The following is a 22,412-nucleotide window of genomic DNA, read 5'->3' as shown; positions in this document are numbered from 1 at the left end:
TGTTACAAACGAGGCAATCATTTTTCTTTCAAGGTCCGTTTGGATGATAATTGAAAACAATTATCCAGTGGTTGGCACCAATAATGTCCAATTCTCATGTACAGCATTATCTTCTCTATCCTTTCACTGCATCAGCAGACAGCAAAAGCAGAACACCAGCGAGGACAATAACAAAGTTAATCCCAATCAATATGCCTGGTGATTCACAGGTTCCGTCCTCTGACAGTTTATGCTGCATACAGGTACAGTAGTGTGAGCGATTCTGAGGCGTGAAACTTTCTACTGTGGGAGGAATTAAGTGAGGATTACATGCTTGTTTGTGCTCTTTACATTTGGAAATCTGGGATATACAGATGAAGTACAAAGGTCTCAGATTAATATATTTTGTTGCGCTTGAGAGTTTTTGTACAATGTCTATGTCTGTTACACATCTATATAACAGGCACAACAAACAGTCCCCGGACTATAACGATAAACCTTCACTAATGACGGTGTATTAGCAGTCTCCGGTCCAGTTATGCCTGGTTTCATCAACTCACGTGGCCTCATTATGTGTCGTCGGCTTGAGAGATCCATAAAAGTCTGCCAGCAATAAAACCTGTGGGCTGTAAATGTTTGCAGAAGTAATTATTTCTCATAAATACTGTTCGCCGTGACTCACACATACAAAATCAGGCCTAAAATGTCATTTCCTGTGTGGCAGACATTAACAGGTCTGCGGCATGTCTTATTCAGTGCCTTTGCTTTATCTCTTCCTGTAATGTAAAGCAGCTCAGAGTCATCCTGAGATCACGTCCTGAACCTGCGCCGCATGCAGCTCAGTGATGGTGATGTCTGCAGGATTTGGCTTGATGTAAATTCTTCTATATTTAAATCGGAGCGTGTGGGAAGTGTGAGACTTACGAGTAATTGCATTCTCTTCATATATGTGTCATCGCATCCCTCAGGAATCAATAACTTGTGATGCGCTCGTGTAGACATTGAAGAGAGCAAATCTCCTTGTGTGTTCATGTGTTTGCGAGTGTTAGCAGATGATTTATAAATTGATGGTGTGGTATAAACGTCTGCTCACTTCTGTCTATGATTCATTTAGCGATGACTCACTTACAGAAGGGCTTCCAGTAAACACTAATAATGCAGTGCATTCTTTTTGCATGCAGTGCCTGCGAAAAAACGATAAACCGCAGAGGGAGATGAAAACAAACTGAATCTATATGATCATTGTACAGTATGGATGTTTGTAGGTGAAATCCTGAGTGTCGGGTTCCTGTGTGGGTTGTTTGCCTGGATGTGGTCTTATTAAATACTAGGCCTAGAGCAGGATGAACAGACAGGAGTTACAGAGAGGCACAAAAGAAGCCGAAGCGATTAAAACCCTCCTCAAACCAGCTTAGCGGCCTTAGCTTCAGAGGAAGCCAACAATGGCTGCCTTCCTTTAAATCTTGCTCCTTGTGCTTTTCTTCTTCACTCTCTCTCTCTTGCACTCTTTACCCCTCCTCCTGTTCCCTCCCTCCCTCAAACAGATTACTTCTTTCTTTTTCTTTATGTCTGTCCTCTTTGCAGCGTGTTAGGCCGCTTAACTTTACAATAGTCATGTCAGGTCCAAAGCAGCCCCCCCCCCTCACCCCGGCTCACGCTGCATTAGGTATTACTGTATCTCAAACGTCACCCACCTTCAAAGTTGTGCACTCGTTCATTACGACCTCTTGCTTTGCCTTTCATCCTTTCATTTCTTTTAAGGAGTTTTAGGGCAGCCTCTGAACTTGCTGGGCTGTTAATTGTGCGGCAGGTTTTTGTATAAATCAATAGGGGATTAAACTTGAATACATTTATGAAGGAATTAAATGAGTGCTTGCATTTGTGGAGAGAGGGGGAGAAGGCGAAAGGTTGATATAAAGTCTTAAGACTTTTCCAGAATTTCACACGCAAAAACGCATCCATACCTGGGTTTCCCCAGGAACACTTGTCGCTAGCTCAGGTTCACCGAGGAGGCCTGCGTCTTTACCGACAGAGCAGCTCCTCTTCCACATATAGAGCAACCATTGTTTTAGATGCAGCTGCCCCTCCCAGTGGAGACTGGGCTTCCATTCACCACCACTGTATCCAGCGCAGTGCTGGACATGAAATATGATAAATCTGTCGGAGGGCGGCGGGACATTCTCCTTCTCCCAGGTGGCAGCAGGTGGAAAGGAATAAACCCTGATCAGGTTACTGCCTGCGTGTGTGTGCGTATTTATTATTCCAGAATAACGCCCCCTCTGTCTTCTTTTTTTTTTTTCAGGTGCACCAGAAAGGAGAAATGTGAACGCTCATCCGAGCCCCGGCGCTTTGCGTCGGACATCAAGCAGTGCGTGCGTCTCAGCGTTCACCCCAATAACATCTCAGTGTCCCAGTTTAGTGTGACGGTGAGTGGATAGAAACACGTCATTCACACATACCCGAGACAAACAAGGGGCTTTCTCTTTAAAAGCTTTTGTAAAGGTTATTAATAAAGGCTTTGAGTGCATGCACATTGTTGGCCCTGTGATGATTTTCACCATATCTACACTAATTAATCTGTCTAACATACTGTAACCCCGACACTGTTACAGTTTATTCACTACGCTGCTGATAAACGTGGTCAAACTTTAATCAGAAGAAAGTCCATACAGATAATCAGGATAGAACACATTAGAGTAAACGCTTAGCTGCTTAATGTTGCCATGTAGCAGTAAACAGTGACGCTAGCTGAATGTGTTGCAAGTGAGAAATCTTGTCTGGCACGTTGACAGTATTACACACTCAAGCGTAATTTGTGATGCAATGTAATTACGCTCTAGATGCTGATTAGTGGCTAGTGTTAGCGCTATAATCCTGCTTTACATCGTTTTGCAGCCTGCCAACACGAGTCCTTCAAATCCTGACCTCATAACTCATCGCCCCGTCCAGCGAAATGCCCTCCTAACAAATGTCAACAGTCATTAGCAGCGCGCGGCGTTGCCCAGCTGTGTTTGTGATTGTTGGCAGCTAAATGCGCCACTTTTCCCCCCCCGGAACATTTTATTGTGAAAAAGCTGCCAAATATGAAAGGGTACGAATTGTTTTTGATTGTTGAAGTTTATTGATTAGCGTTCAAGGAGCGACGGTCGACGACAGCCAAAATGTGTACTGTACGTGCAAAAAGGGAAGAAATTCACACACTTGTTGGGCTTTTAGTTTGATAGCGCTACTTTGTCAGCAGAGTGCACAAAACGCGTGGTGTGTGTTTAATTAATGGTGTGCAGAGCTAGAGGCTGCTTTCTCACCTCTTACCTGATTTCATCCCCACCGTCCCCATTTGAGGCCCATTTATCTCTGGGACGGGGACGTGTCTGTGCGCCTACAGCACATGTACTGTATGCATCCGTGTGTGCTTTGCTGCAGGATTAGAGGAGATTGCCTGAATGCATCGCGCCAGGCCACCGTAGCCTCGGAGGCTTACTGCTTGCCTTTGTCAACACATTCAATGTCGCAACCAATTTTAAAGGTTGTAACACCGAATGTTATAAAAATCCCATTGGCCTTAACCACCATGAGTGACGCCACAATTCAAATCCCATTTCCTGTTTAATAATGGCTTGGAAATGGTTTTTGATTCTCCAAGACCAACTGCTTAAATATCCAATCTGATTTTCCGAGGTCGAGCATTGGATGACTATTCTCCGTCTGTGTTGTTCAGTGGGTCACACAACAGGTTTATTTTCTGAGCTACACCTCTCCATCACTCTAATGATATTCATGGTGTGCGAGATGTTGGTCAAGCCAGAGCCTTTAGAAAATGTTTAACCTTTTCCCCGCGAGCAGCCTCTACTCAAAGGCTATGCCACACATCTCCCGTCTAGCGGCAGAAGCTTCTGTTAGATGGACAGCGGCTCCTTCTTGACCTTTGTGTTATATATTTGTTTGGAAAGATAAGCGAAGTCAAGAGAAAATGATACTTTAATACTGAAGCTTATTGTTAAATAAAGTACAGAAGTATTTTTCTTAGTTTTTAAGTCTCTTTTAATTAGTAAAGTTTCTGTGCATTAGAAATAAAATATTTACTGTAGTTTAAATAAAACAGGACAAAAACTGAATCTTGTGGTTTTATTCACTTGATATACAATATATTATGATTGCTATGATGATACGAAGACCTTTATTTTCATCTCATTACAGGCACAATAATACTTTGGCAGTCCTTGATACCTGATAATGTGAAATTACAGCTTCAGTGATAAGAATAAAGAGCGAGTACTAACAAAATGTTGGCAGTAAATTACAGATGATAGGTGCAGTTGAATCCACTCCATCATTACACTGTGAATATCCTCAGCGACAGACACAGCATTCAAAATGTTGGATGTTGTTTTTATGTACATTTGTTCAAGGCTGCAGTGGCTGTGGCTCCTCTGAATGTAAGTGGGGGACCCGAAGCTCTGGCTGCATTCCTTCCCTCAAACATACTGTGAGTCATTAAAAGCTAGAAGAGAAGACAGATGAGTTTGTCTGGGCCCTCGAACAGCAAGGAGGTGGATACAGACAAAGCGTGCCCCGGCCTGAGGACAGAGACGCCTGGTCACTGTTCATCCTACTGTATGTGGGAAGCTGTTGTCAGGCAGCTCTCTGATCACATCTGCACCTTCCAATCAGCCTTTTGCAGCTTGTCTACTTTATATTATTGTTCCACCTGCCTCTCAACCCCCTTTTTCTATTTCCTGCTCAAGGACAGCGTTGTCCCCACCTGAATAAAGAGCTTACAGTGCGTTTTCAAACATAGTGGCTTAAATTAGCATTGCCTATTTCCCAGAAGGCCTCCCTCCATCCCCTCATTCCTCTGCTCATTTTCTCACCTCAGTCTTACTGCTAGTTTTCTCCTCGGCCACTAAAACTCTGGACCCACTGCTGGTTTATTTTTCATATGGTTTCATATATTAGGTGTATATTCATATTCCCACTCCCTCTGCCCTCTTTGCTTGTCGGCAGCTGGTGCTGGAGGCCCACAATGTGCCAGAGCTGTCTGCCGGGGTCAACTGCACCTTTGAGGACGTGGCTGAGATGAACGGCTTGGTGGAGGGGAACCGGATCAAGTGCTCCTCGCCTGCTGAAAAGGAGATGCCGCGCATCATTGTTGACAAAGGTGAGAGGCCGTGCTTACTTTTATTGACCCGTTTCAACCTTTGTTCAGAGCCTAAGGCGACGAAAAAGGGATCAGTGAGTTTACATTTTGAAACGTATCACCAGAACCAACAAGGTGTCAAAGTTAAAGGACCTGTTGAATACAAACATGCGTTTTCAGTCAGGAGCGTGTCCGTCCTGGGGCTATGAGTGTTCCACGTCTTTCTGGCTTCCTCAGCCATCAGTAACTCAGCAGACCTCAGAGCGCTGCCCTAGGACATGCTCAGTAATTGAGTGAACATTTGTTATTATGTTGTCATTTGGTTTATTTACTGCCCTCCCTTGATGCAGATGTGCGGAGCACATGGTTAAGCCCAGCACAAAGTAGGCAAAACCCAGAGTCCCTGCTAATAAAGGCACCTTTTCATTGCAGTCAAGTTACAATCAGTTATACATTCATTTCACATCCAAAACCTGATATCATTTGTTTAGTATACTGTATATTTTTGTCTTAATTGCATTGCTCTTCTCCTCCCTGGCCTGTGGTTGGCTAAGCCTGATCTAATTGAACTAAGCTCCCATGTGGGAAGGCCTGTCCCCAGGCAGACAATCCTTCATCCCCAACCCTGAAAGTGTCCTCATGTTGGGATAATGAAGATGCCATCGTCCTGTGCTCTCATGAAAAGAGGGATGAATAATGAATGAAAAGGGAAAATAAAGGGTGAACCATCAGTAATGCTCAAAATTTACATATAAAGAAAAGCTCCCAGATGGGTTTTACACAGAGGTGAAATCTGTCAGGCCTCAGCCGTAGACATGCACAAATATTAACATTTTCATTTATTCATTTATTTAATCATGTTAGCAGAAACATGAGACACACATGTCCAGACGCACGGCAGTGGATACAGTGGATGGATGGCACACACATCTACAGCTGACAGAGCACTGGGGTTTTCTTTGGAGATTAAGAAACATTTTTTTATTTTTAAGATGGGCAATTCCTTTCTCCAACCCACAGATTACAGTATATTCCCTCTGAAGGAGGAGAAAAATCCACATTTTTCCCCACAGTATATTTGTGTCCATTTGTACTAGTACTCATTAGTCTAAGCTTGGCTGAAAGACACAAAAGAAGGGAAGAGACTGATGGAGGCTTCAAGGTAACATTTAGGTGGCCTAATTAGGACAGATCTGTTGTCAGAGGTGCTTTGGTGTGATTGATGAATGATTCCTTCTTTGTTAGAAAGACGATGGGAGACGCAGGGGAGAAGAAAAGTTGCAGTGTGGGAAGGCAGCGAAGACACCTGTGTGTAGCGAATGAGTGGGAAGGAGAGAGCGAGAGGTACAGAGGTAGAGTGGAGAGAGAGAGAGAGAGAGAGAGAGAGAGAGAGAGAGAGAGAGAGAGAGAGAGAGAGAGAGAGGGCTTGCAGATGTGTGGATGTGTTGTTGAATTAAACATGAACTCCTTCATTAGGGCCAGACAAAAGGACACACCAAGTACAGAAGACGCACACACCCTAAAAAAAGCACATGGTGTCTGTTTCATCTGCTTCCACTTTACCTTGTCAGACACACTCTCAAAGACTTTTCCTGGGGAATTTTTTCCATCCCAAGGGAAATGCATGTGCACAGCTTTCATTAAGGCGAAAGGGATCAGGAGACCTAATCCATCCAACAGAACCTGTCTGTTTTCCCTCTGTCTTAAGATACGGCCTACGCTGCAACAGGCCCAGCACCTGTGGCTCCGTCTTTCTAGATAGCAAAATGTGGCTTTTGCATCCTTGTATTCACCACGATCTGTGTTTTTCTTGATTTTAGGCGATCACCAGATCGTGCAGCTGTACCTTAAATCTAAGGAGACGGGCCTGGCCTTCGCAAACACCAGTTTTGTTTTCTACAACTGCAGCGTGCACAAATCGTAAGTCAAAGTAATTTCATGATCTCAAGGTTATGTCACAGTTGTGTGTCTATCATAAATGCATGTGACCTCATGTTGATTTTGACATTGCGTACAGTATATGTATGAATAATTTGTAATGTGCTGTCTGTAGGTGTCTATCATGTGTAAGCAGTCCCTACCAGTGCCACTGGTGTAAATACAGACATGACTGCACCCATGACCCCCGCACGTGCTCTTTTCAGGAGGGACGAGTCAAGAAACCTGAGGTGAGCGCAGACTTTTGGTTTTTTTAGGTTTAACAGTGCTTCCTGTTATCCAGTCACACACTGTCAACTGTGACAACAGAGAGTGAAATGAATGGTTGTCAGGAGGCGACCCAAAATGTCTGGCACTGCCGCTGCAGCAGCTTGAAAAAGAAGAAGTCAGAGTGTTTCCACACAGGGCCGATGCCTAGCAAACTCCATACACCAGCTTTAGGGTAAGGAATAAAACATGCTGATATAAATTGAAGGGGAATGTGAGGCTATGTGAGACTAATAGCTTTAATTCTAGGTTTTACAAGCAAAAAGAGTTACATTGAAGGGGCCGAGACACCTTTCAGCTGGCATGAGTCTCCTGGCATGTCTTTGCTCTTGACTGCACATCAAAGGGCAGAGAGGGCTAATAAAACTGAGCCATTTCCTCTTGCCCATCCCTATTCCCTGCAACAGCTTAGTCCGTGTGAATTATCAATAGTATTGGCAGCCAGGTCTATTCCCATCGAAGCAGAGCCCACTGTAATTAGGCTGCCCTGCTGCAGAGGACAGGCCAGTCACTGGATGCCCCCAACTCACCCTCTCTCCATCCTATCAAAGGGGTCTTACTCTGATTCTGAGTCACAGCCACAGTGCAGGCCTCCGGGACACTTCAAGCAGCTAAAGGAAGATTTGGGTATGTGCTGGTGGATGTATGCACTGTAGCGTGTGCTGCTGCATGTCGGTACAGCCGTGCCTGTTTTGGGGGCCTTGCCGCCTTTCAGAGCGATAGTGGCCTGTTAATCCTAGCCTGAGGTGAGCTATGATGAAGATCACTAAGTGCTGGTGTCTGGGTTGGCAGACGCTGCGTGATGGGCAGGGACAAGCCCAGCCAGATTGCCTCCTTTGATGAGCAGTCTGCTCTCAATTGTGTCTTTCCACCCATGTTTCCCCCGAGCCATTCAACTTGCATAGATGATATTATTTTCTTTTTCTGCCGTTTCCATTATCCTTTTGAACCTTCTGCTTGGTCAGGCCCAAGCCTGATTCTTTGCAGGTTTACTTTTCCAATTAACTCAGGCACTGGTGGTCAATATTGACGGAGGATAATAATGTGTGAATCCTTTCCTATTGTGCTGCTGACTGAAAGGAAAATAAAGCAGCAGGGATTTGGTATTAGCACATTAATGACATCCGTTTTCTGACATGTTGTTTCAGAAAGCAGGTGTTTTGCAGGCTTAATGACTTTTAATTTGCTTTTAATTAACCCCTCAAATTCAAGGTCCCGCATTTGCAGCCAGATGTTTGGTTGCTGTTTAGACCTGCACACACACAAGCTCAGGAACGTGGGAACATGCAGACACACCCACAGCCAACAGAACCGTTTCATGAAAGGCAGCTGAGCTCTATGGGATGGTGTCTTTTTTTGTGTGTACTATTACAATTAATTTATTTCAGGCAACGATCTGAATAAGCCCGTAGCATTATGCTAATTGTCGACACTAGCTGATCTTCCTACTGGTTGAGCACTTTGTTAGTATGCAGGGCAGAACAGGGCTACAGCCAGACCTGAGCCCACAGTGGGCGTCTCTTTACTTTTACCAGCAGCGATATGGGCCTGGTGGCACATTAACCAAGGCCACGTCCCTCTTTGTGCTCCACACATCTCAAGGTCTTTCTGATGAGCTTCACTGACAAATAACCCGCATGTGGCTTAATCTTAAAACACTGAATTTATACAACAGCCCTCATATTGATTATGATCTAAACAAATAAACAGTTGGCTTATCTGCATTTGGGGCATCTATGTGAAGCAGACACCCTGAATGCATCTGATGAAACTCAGGACGCTTCCTGTTCTTTTAGTTTGATGAAAACCTCAGGAGCAAAATCCCTTTCTTTTCATCCTGACTGCAGCACAGCGGGGCGATATCCTGCCGCTGTCAAGCCTCTCCTAAGCACACTTCACTGGCACGATGATGCAGAACTGAGCCATATATCACTATCCCCCAACACATGTACAGTACGATGCTGCATTAGTTGCATTAGTTACTTTTTTTATCATTTTCCACTTATTTGAATCAGGTAATTAAGATTATTTATGGTCGCCGTTCACTTGCAGTAGGAGCTTGTAGCTTTTAAACAAACCTCCAGATTAGATATAGCTGCGTAGGACTGAGAACAAAGACATACTCAAACTTTAGATGAGCTTTAACAAAATTGTTTAACTACAATTACAACAATAAACCCGGCTGGTCCCTTAAGACAGAGAGGCTCGCGATAGACCAAAGTGGCAGCAGCCAGTGGAGAGGTATTTGGAAACTTTACAGTAAAGAATGAACAGCAGGATAGAAACAAGGTAAGAAGCAGCAGGGAAGGGAGGAGGGAGGGAGGGTGAGAGACAGAGGGAGAGTCTTTGCCCGAGGCTTGGTAGGAGATGATAAAACAGAGGACAGTTAGGAGGAGCTCTTGGTAACCACAAGGTGTGTGTGTATCTGTGTGTATGAAAACTTCAGATCCTCTTCATCTTCACACCTTACACTGCTATAATTATGGGGCCCTCTCTGTCTCTCGCTCTCACCCTCCCTCCTCTCTTGCTTCAAACTATGCCAAGGGCTTTTACATTCACAGTTCCCACTCTGCTTCCTACTCTCTGTCACTCTCCCCATAGCCACCCTTCACACCTCCCACCAGCCTCTAATTATCAGATCTAAGTAGGTCCCTGAGAAGAAAGGAAGTCGGGATAGAGATGGGGAGAGAGAGGATCAGGGAGAGATAGTTGCTGAGAGAAGTGGGAAGGGTCAGTGAGCAAGAAAGGGATGAACAACACAGGCTGGAGGAGGAATGAAGCACGAGCATGACAGCGAACCAGACATGAGGTCAGAGAAAACAATGAGTCACTGATGGAGAGAGGAACAATGAAAAATAATTATATATGGGGGAAAAAGAGAAGCGCCAACTTGGTTTTCAGGAGTCAGAGCTGATTAGGCGGCGACAATGAGTTACGCTATTGACGAGTACTTTCCTCTTTCTAGTGCTTCAGTGCGAGTCCTAACTTTGTTCACATCCAAAAAGTCTCTCTCGTCCGCTAATGAAATGAACCGTCTCTGCTTTCAGCCGAGCTCCCAGCTGTTCTAAAGCCGCTTCATTCAAATAAATATGAATCAAATATGGGTTTAGTTTGCAGATTGTACCTGCTGTCTTAAGCAGGACTCAACTTACTTTTAAAAGAACTAGTCACAATGTGCAGCATTCTCACATTTAATGTAGCATTTTGTAGATGGAGTCATTTGCATCTGCTCTTCTTGTTATTCATCACACCTCAGCCGTTGGGGGTTGAGTGGAAGCGGAGCAGCAATAAACATTGACTCTGACATTAGATCAGCTTAGCGCTGACATAAATCTTAACAGCCGACAGTGAGCATTAGTGCCAACGCAACCAACATCGGTACCCACTTGGATGCACAGGTGTTTGTCCAAACGGCTCACGGCCCATTTGGCCTCAGGGCTGCTGGCAGTGGTGGTGGTACGCTATGAGCATGCATGTGCAGTATCTGTAGGTAGAAGTACTGTAAATACGGAAAATGTGTGTGTGTGTAATAGTAGGTAAAGTTGCTTTAGCATTCAAGGCCATATCATCCTTGTTTACATGGATTGAACCATTAAAAGTAGCCTTGTGAAAAAAAGGGTGAAAATAGTTAATGGGATGCTGATGTGTGTTTGCATTTTACGTCTGTATGACATGTTATCGTAAAGGCAGATGATGAAGGAGATGCCGCAGCTGCCATTCGTTTGGCTCGTGGTTGTTTATTGTTGCCTTTGGCCTGAATTAATGCAGAATGTGGATGCACACGCTCACAAGTCAGTCTGTGTTCACTGGGATCCCGCTGTGTTGTTTTGATATGAGTTTGGCTATTTCAGATATTACTTACCTTAAGTGTGTGTGTGTGTGTGTGTGTGTGTGTGTGTGTGTGTGTGTGTGTGTGTGTGTGTGTGTGTGTGTGTGTGTGTGTGTGTGCGTGCGTGCGTGCGTGCGTGCGTGCGTGCGTACAGTACGTGCGTGTGTGTGTGATTGCGTCGCAGCCCTATCGCCACATCGCCATATGCCACTATCGGTGCATATCTGTGTCTTTAACATTCAGCTTAAGTCATCATGTTACGTCACGCTCCAGCGCTTCCTATGCCTGTATTTCCACAAACCAGATCAAATTTATTGTCCCCATTGTTCAAGTGGATTAACTGGAAGAGATGTGATTAAAAATGGATTGCATCTCTCTTTGCGCTCGCACTCATTCTCATTCTCCAAACACAAGCCTTGGTTCTTAGGAAAATGAGATTTGGAAGAGCAAACACACACGCGGCAACTTTTCCTTCCCCTCCTGCAGCACTCCTCCAATGAACTCACTCACCCGGTGTGTCATTTATCTATAATGACTTTGGGAGTAGTGTCACAGAGCGTTCCCCTCTCTCACCGCGCAGCCATCCAGTCAGTCACTCAGCCTAACCCAATCAAGTGGCTTTTAATGAATTTCAAACACGCGTTATCACCCGGCTCGCCGTGCGCCATGCTCGGCTCCCCCCAGCTCCATCCATGCGGGGGCTCACCTTATCAGCTTGCCTCCTTTTCACCCTTTGCTTCTGCCTCTTTGACATGCTAAAGCTCCCTCTGTCACATATGCTTAATGGTATTTTTTGCCTTTTTCCCTCACTCTGTTCTTTTGTTAGCCCTCTCTCTCATTTTACCTGTTCTCTCTCTCTCTCTCTCTCTATCTGCTCTCCTGCGACAACATGAAAGAGTTGGCAAAGTAGTGCTGTTCCCTGTTTACTATCTTTACCCTCCTTTACCTCCCTCCTCACCTTTCACTTGTGCTTGTCAGTCACTTTCCTGTTCTTGCTGCAGTTTTTGCCACCTGCCCAGCGTGTCCTTCTCTGTTTGTCTTCCATTTTCTATCTTTGTCCATCTCTATCTGTCCTCCTCCTCTCAATCGCTCAGCCAAGTCACACTGTCTATATTTAGCCAGCTACTCACACCTGAATTAATTGGCTGTTCATTTTAGACATCCAATTTCTCTCTCGTTCCTCAGCATTTGTCATTCATCCTGTCTAATTAACATACAGGCGAAAAAGAAACCCTGTAGTGATTCCTACGTGAAATATGAACAGCAACATACAAATGAACTGCTCGTATTAACTCAGGATAGGAGCCTGTTTCATGGATATGGATGGTGGAGGACCTATTGAGGTGGCCCAGTCTTCATACTGAATATGAGCAGGTCCTAGAAATTATGAACTGAGCTAAACTTAACCCAAAACCCATAACAAATAACTGAAGTGACTGCATTATTAAATGAGACACATTTGACTGAAGTACAGTTTTGTATTGGTGATGTAGCAGATGCTGTAGATGAGCTTGATGTCTCCAAACTCACTAATCTTTCTTTCTCTGTTTCTCTTCCAGGGGTGTCCCCAGTTACTGCCTGCTGATAAGATCCTGGTTCCAGTCAACGTAGTGAAGCCCATCACGCTCCGAGCGAAGAACCTACCCCAGCCCCAGTCTGGACAGAGGGGCTACGAGTGTCTCCTGACCATCCAGGGGAACGAGCACCGCGTCCCTGCCCTGCGCTTCAACAGCTCGTCCGTGCAGTGTCAGAACACAGCGGTGAGGACAGTGTGTGTGTGTGTGTGTGTGTGTGTGTGTGTGTGTGTGTGTGTGTGTGTGTGTGTGTGTGTGTGTGTGTGTGTGTGTGTGTGTGTGTCTGCGTCAGCGTCAGCGTCTCGGACCACCCACACGCCAACACAATCTCTATCACAACGCCCAGTTTCTATAAAGTCCCTCATAAATGTGATCATAATCTTTTGTTAGTCTCTGCCACACACCCAGTTGCCAGCTGAAGGGTTTTTGCTCCTTGCTCTTCGGCTAGACAGTGGGTAGATGAGACACGAGCCTGACTCTGCTGCACAGCCATCCCTGCGATCAGGCTCCATTCACTGGCTGAATAATGCATTGACAGCGATGAAAGACTAGCATGAAAAAAGGCCCGTGCTGGTCTTGATGCTAATCGTCTGTTGATACAATAACATCTCATCTTCCTGTCTGTCTTCATCACCCTCAATGTATGTGTCAGTGGCTGTGTGTGGAGATGTCTCTTGGATTTCTGTGTATAATCACAGTACAATCCAAATATTGTACTTTGATTGAGCCGTGAAGGAGGGAAACTGTAATTTAGCAGAAAATTATGATTGTAGCGCGAACCCTTCACGCTGTTAGCGTTACAGAAGCGAATGAAAAGTAATGGAGTCTTTGAAAGCTTTCTGCTGCGCTTGTGTGTGGTTGTGGAGTCAAAGCATTTGAGTGAGGGACAGTTCATGTGTGTTTGCCACCTGTTGATGTGCTTTGCGTTCGAGTTATCAGAGGCTTCTGGACTCGAAGACAATAAACTGTTTAAAGTGGTATCGCTTCTCTCCCTTCTTCTCTCTCTCCATTCTTCTTTGTTCCCTCTTCGGTTGCCGCGGTGACAGTATTTTTACGATGGGATGGAGATGAGCAGTCTTCCGGTGGAGCTGACAGTCATCTGGAACGGGGACTTCAGCATTGACAACCCCGCCCACAACAAAGGTGAGCGCCCGTAACACTCGATTCCAGCATCAGTTCGTCGCATAGTGTGACACGCGCATATGATCAACAGCTCTTATAAACTCTCATTTACACAAACAAAGTAAAGCCGCTGTCTCCCCGTTGTTAGCCTTAGAGCTGGTCTCCATGGCAACAGGCAGGCACTATGCTGAGGTGCAGCATCCATCCCCTGATGTTGCCTTGTAGAGTGGTTAACTTCACACATCCGCTGTTAGGCTCTGCTTCTCCAGGTCTCCCTCTCCCCTTCCATCTGTCTCCACTGCTCTTCACCGGTGCCTGTCTGTCTCTTCCTCAACTCTCTACTCCTGTTCCCATCTATTTTTTTCATTTCAGGTGTTTCTGTTATTTGCTCTGTCAACACGTCTCTGGGAGTTCGGCTATCTATCAATCTTTCTCTTCATTTCAGTTTTCTCATATCAGCAATTCAGTGTGCACACTGGCATAAATTGTAGAAAAGCAATATTGGCAAATCATATATTAGCTTATTAAGTACGCACTGTAATATAGCACATTTAAAATGAGAACGCGTTCAGCCTTTCTGTGCCAGGCTTGATTCATTTAGGCCACAGGCAACCCACCACACTGTGAGTGATCCCTGCTAGGACTGAAAAACCACGAAATACTGGGGGTTGTAGTTCTCTGACAGGAAAACAACTAATTATAAACACAGGCAGCAGAGTCAGACATGAGAAACACATTGTTAAATTGTGAATGATACGCTTTAAGCCAGAGTTTGTACATGGATTGTGAGTGTGTGTGTTTACAGTTGTGTAGATGTGTGTCTCAGCCAAATGCAATGTACAAAACATATCCTTGAGCGGAAGAGGCACCAAAAGTTGGAAAAACAACATAGGAGACGCTTGAACTAGTCTTTAACAAACCTTCTGCTGTCATTGTTTGCCTGTGGATGAAGAGGGCTGTGGGGTGTCATTTGATGGACAGATCACACATGAATCTAATGGCAATTAAAGGAAAATTGCTGGCCTGTTGCCATGGAGATATGTTAAATGTGTGGTGGGTGAGCAGAGACGGGGGGCAGCAGTGTGAAAAACTCAAAGGGAGCGAGAGGGAACGTATACAGATGATGGATGCCGAAATAATGAGACAAAGATATCAATGAATGTCTCCGTGAGTTGTTGACAGACAAGCAGAGATATGGGTAAACAACCAGAATTTTAGTTTGTGTGTTTAGAAGCATTTGCCCGTCATCTCACAGGCTTTAGCCCAAAAATGAATTTGCATTCATTTGCATATCTGTAATCATTTGCACAAAGGTTGTTCACATCTCTGCCAATACTTTTCGTCTCTCCCCTTTCTCCTAAACGCCACCCCCCCACGTCCCTCTCTCCTGCACAGTCCATCTGTACAAGTGCGACGCCCAGCGCAGGAGCTGCGGCTTGTGTCTGAAGGCGGACCCGCTGTTCGGGTGCGTTTGGTGCAAAGGAGAGAACCGCTGCATGCTCAAGCAGCACTGTCCCCACCCTGAGAACCAGTGGCTGGAGCACAACGGCATCAACAGCAAGTGCACCGATCCTCGGATCACACAGGTGAGACACAAATGCAACACACTGTACAGGTTTTTTCTTGGAATGGGGGGTTGGGCCGTGCGTTCCTAGGTCCTAGATACATCAGCATAAAGACCTAATTACCTCTTTCCAATCCTGATTCATCTGAATCAGATCAGATGAGGGATGAAGGAGAAGGTGGCATTAGGTCACTTATCATGACGTGTTGGTTGGTCCGGTGCGCTCCATCCTTCCTCCACTCCAGTGTTTGTCTTCCCTCTAAGTGGTGGATTTATACGTGGAGAGGAGCCTCCTCACGTCCCTGAGGCTGCAGCAGTGGACATATTGCTCCCTTCTCCGGTCCCCCATAAAAACTGTCAGCGGGCGAGGAGTGAGGACTTCTCACAGACGCCCGGGCCCCTAATGCATTTTAATACGCTTCATTATAATGACATCTCCCATCAATGATATGAGAGGAAGAGGCGCTCACAAAGGTGGATAGAGAAAAGGAGAGAGAGGGAGAAGTGATTAAGTGTTTGCCTCAACCCGACCGTCAATTATCTTGTCAAAGTCACAAATCTAATCAACGCCTCATTGCTCCCCTCCTCCCTTCATTCTTTCACTTCTTACTTCTCCTTTATTCTTGCACATCTTCATCAGAAGCTCTGACTCATGAAGTGTCCTTAAAGAGCCTGAAAGTGAGTCTGGCTAAACAATAAACCTTTTTCTGTCTGAAATAAGCACAATGACCATTCTTGCAGTCCTTTTTTGTGGACTGAGGGTGAGACGGCAGCTTTAAAGGTGGGCTCCTGGCTGCAGACCGCAGTACGGACCATTTCTGTTTGGCAAAGACAGATAGGGACGCTTTTACAGTCCATTCATCTGGAGCAGCCCGGTGATGTGTGCACACACTCACTGGTCAAAATGTAATTGTGTGAGTAAAGCGTTGATGGATGCCGGGACTGCATTATCAACAGCGAAGAGATGTTAGCGATAAATCACAGGAAATCATGATTGCTGTGAAGATGTCACCCGGAGGCAGCTTTTAGGTTAATCTCATGTGGCGGAGATTGTGGTGGATTACAGTGAATAGAGGATTGAGAAATGACATTTCCTTGACCCAGAGTCTTGACCCGTTAGCTGCCACTGGAGCTGTTATTTTGTTGTTTATTGTGTCTTCTCTGTAGTATTTATCCCTCCACATGAGCCTTGTCCCACCACAGTAACGCAACAGAGTCTTAAAAGCATTTAAATAAGCAATAAGCTTGTTTGTGTCATTTTACTTGACTTTCTGCAGATCACCCCCCTGCGGGGTCCCAGGGAGGGCGGTGTGCTTGTGACTATCCGTGGTGAGAACCTGGGACTGGACTTTACAGAGATTCAGGGCAATGTAAAGGTGGCCGGAGTCAATTGCACCCCCATACATGAAGGCTATGTCCCGGCTGAGCAGTAAGTCACACTGAACCATTAATATGAAGCTTGCTTTGAGTTTTTATTTGACTGTTAATATCACATGAGGTCAAAAGAGCTAATAGTACACACATTTCTATGATTATTTTTAGAAAGTTATATTTACATGATGTTCGGCTTTAATCCAGGTGCAGGTTTATCAAATTATTTTAAACTAGTGTAGAGTTGCTTATCAACAGACCCAGCGCTTCTTCTGCTGGAAAGTTGTGTGCCAGCACTTTGTATCTGAATGCTGACCCTGCAGAAGCGGCTGCATTTGAGGTCATACATTAAAGCATAGAGACTTTTTCATTTTGCTCCTAAGGTGGAGGTGGGCATGGGTGAAAGCCACTGCCAAATAATACATTATTTTATTGAGGCTTTAATATTAGTTAAGGTCAATTTGGTTCTATAATCTTCTCTGCATTTGCTGGAGAACTGCAGAGGTTGTCGCATAGAAAGTTTTATATAGGGCATGTACTGACTTCAGGAAGTTTTCAGAACACTTCCTCACATGCGTTTACATTCACTAACCGATGACAAAATTGACCTTCAGAGCTTACGTGCAGTGTAGAAGTGTAAGAGAGATGCAAGACATTTAAAGGTCTCTGGGTGCATGCGAAAGATTATCTGAGCTCATGAGACAAAACAATTTGTAGTTGGACTGAAATTCAAGCACTAAAGCAGGCATTGCTCAGCCGGCTCATTCCGCCCCTCCATCGGAGCGTGGAGGTGGCTAAATTCAGACAGGACCTTGAAAAGGAGCTGCTGCACGGTGCACATGATGCAGGACTGGAGCGACAGTTCACCTTTATGCAAAACAACGACCCGAAGCAGGCAGAGCCCTGAAGTGGTCGAGCCGAAGGCCCGGCTTAGAGCTCACTGAACAATGGTGCAGAGACTTAGAGATGGCAGTTCCCAGATGCTTGCCATCCAGCATGAAAGAGCCTGAAGGAAAAGAAAGAAAGCTCCCAGTTGTGAGATGTATATAGAGACTTGAAGCTATAATTACTGCCAAAGGCTGGAGTTTATGGAGTACTAAATTAAGGTTACTACTAAAGGGCATTAATTAAAAGTTCCAGTCATTTAATTTATTTAACATTTTCTTAAACATATTTTCATTGTTTCTTTTTGTTTTTAGGTTCATAGGACAAAGACAATTCTTTAATTTCCAACCCTAAAAAGTCACCATCCTACACTTAGTTGTGTCTGTATGTGAATTCTGCTGTTGTAAATATTGAAGTACTGGGTCAATGTGTGTTTACAGGATTGTATGTGAGATGGGGAAAGCGGAGGAGAGCCAGTACACTGGGAATGTGCAGGTCTGCGTCGGTGTTGGAAAGTGCAGACCAGAATTCATGGCCAAATCCTCCAAGTACTATTACTTTGTGGTGAGGCTGCATTTCCTCCCATTACTTCGGTAAAACATGCTGTAGTTTTTATTTAGTTTTTCACTTCTTCACTTCGTTCTTTGGCTCGTTGTCCAGGTTCCAAGGATTAGTGAAATAAGGCCCAACCGAGGGCCAGTGTCCGGGGGAACCGTTGTCAACATCACCGGCAGCCACCTTGATGCTGGGAGCAACGTGTCGATCACTGTTAGGGATCAGCCGTGCACTTACCTGAGGTTAATGGGAAACGCAGCAGAACCCAATATGAGCGAGTTGAGTCTGTCACATGTGACACAGTCCGTTCTAATCATAATTCCGCCGCGTTCTCCCCTCAGGAGGGGCGGGCAGTGGCTGACCTGTCGCACCCACGCCTCGTTGCACGGCTACGGCAACATGTCTGTGTCCGTGAGCATCAACAAAGCTCATCTCAAGAAGGACCTGCTGTTCGAGTACGTGGAGGATCCCACCATCACCAAGATAGAGCCTGAGTGGAGTATCTACAGGTACGGCACAAAGTGGAGCTAATTAGTAGATGTTATTTCTTTAAATGAACTAAACCAATGACAGATAAATAATTCATTTTGCAAATAACACCTTCCTGTCAATCATGTTTCAGTGGACACACCCCAGTGACAGTGACAGGCACTAACCTGGACATCATTCAGACCCCACTCATCCGAGCCAAATACAACGGCCACGAGACACTGAATGTAAGTGTACAGTAACTGCACCAGCAGTTCTTCTCTGTCGAGTGGTGTTTGCTGATTCCTAATTAGGCTTAATTGTAACGTCCCAACTCCTCGTGACAGCGACACGTCCCGGTCACAGTAATTGTCGGGTTTCTTTTCCACAGTGCCGCTTTTAGATAATGTGTCATAAAAAGCTGAGGGCGTAGTGATCAGCAGGTTGTTAATGATGTGACACCTGTGCACACCTTGGTAAGAATAGGGATAGAGACTGACCCTCATCAGGCGTTTTCACCCTGGATTTCCCACTGTTCCCAGGGGAGAATAGATAAAACTCTGCAGGGATCTCTGGATCAGATTGAATGACGACAATGTGACAAAACACAGTAATGCTCTCTCCTTGAGCTTCCTCCGCGTTTAACAGCTGTGCTCATGTGTATGTCTTTGTGCCTCGGCCACTGATAAACTGAAAGTGCCGACAGACGTCATTTGTCAACAAAGAGTTTTATTTTTTGCATTTACTTTAGCTGCCTATACAGTAGGGCTGCAGGAAACATGTCCCTGGCCCTTAAGACCCGGCAGAAATGTGAAGTTTGATGTTCAAGGAACCAATTAGAGTGACAGGAAACAGGTTGAGTGGTTGCGTGACAGAGGTCACAGTGAGCTGTCTGTGAACGAGGCCTGTGCCGGCGGTTGATAAGTCAATCCCTCGACAGGCGAATGGAGACGTTGAAGGGCAGGTAGCCGTACAATGACAGCCTGGACAATCTGTCCTTGTTTAGAAAACCCCGACTTTGAGTTGTGAATGCGGAACCTTAAAGGATTTAAAGCGTGTGTCAAATTAGAGACGGCGCCAATGACGGCACGAAAAAAATCCAGGCGCCATAATCGAGCAGGAAGATGAGTGAGTGAGTATAAAAGTGTCAAAGAGAACAAAACATCAGAGAGAGGAGAGCGGGATAAAGAAATGTCTTTGCGGAGCATAACGAAGGAAGGGTAAGACCTAGTTATCACGCCTGAATCTTCACACATCAAAGTCTGCACAGGATCACTAACAGCCCTTCATTTAACTTTTTTTGAGCTCAAATGATCCAACAGGTTTTCTTCCCACCTTTTGAAAGGGAGCAGCTTCTGGTCTGAACCGAGAAAGGATTCCCTATAATATATATATTTCAAACTGGTGCAATGTGATGAGGAGCAACATGTCATCACCAAAGTGTATATCAGTTTTTATAGCTACATACTGTAAATATGTGTATTTGCTAGTTTCCACTCATTAGCGTAGATCGCACCCCTTCACGACGATTTCCCATGTGTGCTTCCAGCTGTGCGAGGTGCTCAGCCCTACGTCCATGCTGTGCCAGGCCCCAGAGCTGCCCATCAGCCTGGCCCGACAGCAGGAGGTCCCCGAGCGACCTGACGAGTTCGGCTTCAAGCTGGACGACGTGCAGGCTGTGATGGCTCTCAACACCACCAACTTTATCTACTACCCCAATCCAGAGTTTGAACCTCTGAGTGTGTCCGGGGTGCTGGAGCTGAAACCTGGATCACCCATCATACTGAAGGTAGGAGGAGTGGGTTCTGCTTCATACCATCCGGTCGTTTAGCACTGCACGCACCAATCACACGCCGTGCTCTCCTGCAGGGGCGGAACTTCCTCCCGCCGACCAATAGCGCGAACGGAAAGCTCAACTACACGGTTCTGATTGGGGAGAAGCCCTGCGTGTTGACGGTGTCAGAGACCCAGCTGCTGTGCGAGTCGCCCAACCTGACAGGGCGACACAAGGTCCTGGTGAGTGGCACAGCACGCGCTCGCCAAGGCTCCACCACTGCTAGGCAGGAGCTCAGACGTTCGAGGCAGCTGACACTCCTTGTTGGTTTCTGGCTCTTTTTCCCCCCTTCTCCACTTCTAAACAGACTACAGCTCTAATCCAATCAGCCGTGTGGCCGTGCGGTTCCTGTTACTGCCCGCAACCAGACGCATGACAAACAAATAAGCCTTCGGTCGGAGGAATTAGGGCCCCAGCAAATTCAATAAAGATTCCATTTGTGGTTTTTAAAGGGACCACTTTGAACGAAGCGCTTTCTGATGTTACCACCTGGTTGCAGCGAAGCAGAGATATACACTTTACTGTAAAACTATTAGAAGACACACAAGTAAACCAGTGTGTACATACTGAAATAGTAAATCAATATGTCTGCCTGAGCTGCGATGTTGATTTTAAAGATGGGGTAGTGTATTTAAGAACCTGTAAGAAGTTTAAAGTTATTCTTTTATAGCTCCGGTATCACTTACTGTCTGGTAGCTTCATGTAATTATAATCTGCCTCTTTGTCTTCCCCCCCGTTTCAAGGCCCGTGTGGGTGGTATCGAGTTTTCCCCAGGCGTGGTGCACATCACCTCCGACAGCCCGCTCAGCAGCACCGCCATCATCGGCATCGCCGCCGCCGGAGCCCTGCTCATCCTCTTCATCGTGGTGGTGCTCATCGCCTACAAGCGCAAGTCTCGAGAGAGCGACCTGACTCTGAAGAGACTGCAGATGCAGATGGACAACCTTGAGTCCCGGGTGGCGCTGGAGTGCAAGGAGGGTAGGATTCATGCGTGAACAGCTGGCATTAAATACGAGAATTAACAAATGCACGTTCTAAATAACACAGCGTTTGTGTGTCATCAGCTTTTGCAGAGCTCCAGACAGACATTCATGAGCTGACCAGTGATCTGGATGGTGCAGGAATCCCATTCCTGGACTACAGAACCTACACCATGAGGGTCCTCTTTCCAGGAATTGAGGAGCATCCTGTACTCAGAGACCTAGAGGTATGATGCAGTTACAGGCTGTAAAGAAGGAAATAACAGTGCTTTGCTAGAGACTGTGCTGATCAGACACAGGACAGCTACATCTGAAGCTGTTGTTGTTGTCGTCGTTTCCAAGTCAATTAAGGGTCCCACTACCACTCGTGTGATTGGATTGTGCAAACTACACAACTGCGTGCACCTGATCTTCAGTCTCTATCGCATAACAAATGCTATGCAATTAGCCTCATTTGAAAAAAGAGCAAAATGAGCAAACAAATTAACAATGTGCTGGGTCAGAGTAGGTGAAATTGACACCGGCGCTGTTTTTGTCTGGTAAACAAAAACCCTTTGACGGCCGACAACACTTTTTTTCAAAAACAAACAAGGCAGGCCTCGAATCACGAACGCACTCTTATTAATAACGCTAATGATAAGAGACACTGTGCTGCTTTCTCCCTCCACCTCAAAACAAATTAAAAGTCGCTCAGAGAGAGGAAAGCAAAAGAAAAAAATCAAGTCATTTATCCCTAGTGGTGACAGTGACAGACAGCCATAATTGAGCAGGTCGTCTTGTTCCATTAAGAGAATGATGGACCCTCATTCCGCTGCCCGCGGGTTGGCCACTCGATGCCTGATGAGAATTTCCAGTAATAAGCAATTTTAATTATGTTTTAATTGGTATAAATGTCAAACTGTATGAGGA

At 45.5% G+C, this 22,412-nt stretch overlaps 1 protein-coding gene across 3 annotated transcripts in view; it reads left to right on the top strand.

The window, feature by feature from the left end:
• The window catches only part of plxna4 (plexin A4), a 153,087-nt gene that overhangs the window by 107,249 nt on the left and 23,426 nt on the right, over window positions 1-22,412 (top strand). For 2 of the 3 annotated variants that reach the window (XM_029163423.3, XM_029163422.3), the window contains 16 exons: window positions 2,282-2,405; window positions 4,984-5,137; window positions 6,937-7,036; window positions 7,170-7,284; window positions 12,710-12,910; window positions 13,771-13,867; window positions 15,242-15,432; window positions 16,688-16,839; window positions 18,107-18,230; window positions 18,327-18,463; window positions 18,563-18,730; window positions 18,844-18,937; window positions 20,239-20,478; window positions 20,559-20,705; window positions 21,267-21,501; window positions 21,588-21,730. In XM_029163423.3, the coding sequence (XP_029019256.1) occupies window positions 2,282-2,405; window positions 4,984-5,137; window positions 6,937-7,036; window positions 7,170-7,284; window positions 12,710-12,910; window positions 13,771-13,867; window positions 15,242-15,432; window positions 16,688-16,839; window positions 18,107-18,230; window positions 18,327-18,463; window positions 18,563-18,730; window positions 18,844-18,937; window positions 20,239-20,478; window positions 20,559-20,705; window positions 21,267-21,501; window positions 21,588-21,730 (2,422 nt within the window). Of the gene's footprint in view, window positions 1-2,281; window positions 2,406-4,983; window positions 5,138-6,936; window positions 7,037-7,169; window positions 7,285-7,363; window positions 7,497-12,709; window positions 12,911-13,770; window positions 13,868-15,241; window positions 15,433-16,687; window positions 16,840-18,106; window positions 18,231-18,326; window positions 18,464-18,562; window positions 18,731-18,843; window positions 18,938-20,238; window positions 20,479-20,558; window positions 20,706-21,266; window positions 21,502-21,587; window positions 21,731-22,412 lie in introns of those variants that run through there. The other variant, XR_008695782.1, reaches the window with a different exon arrangement.

This window comes from Betta splendens, chromosome 9 (assembly GCF_900634795.4).
Source record: "Betta splendens chromosome 9, fBetSpl5.4, whole genome shotgun sequence".
NCBI classification, from domain to species: Eukaryota; Metazoa; Chordata; class Actinopteri; order Anabantiformes; family Osphronemidae; genus Betta; species Betta splendens.
This window is presented reverse-complemented; position numbering and strand designations above follow the sequence as displayed.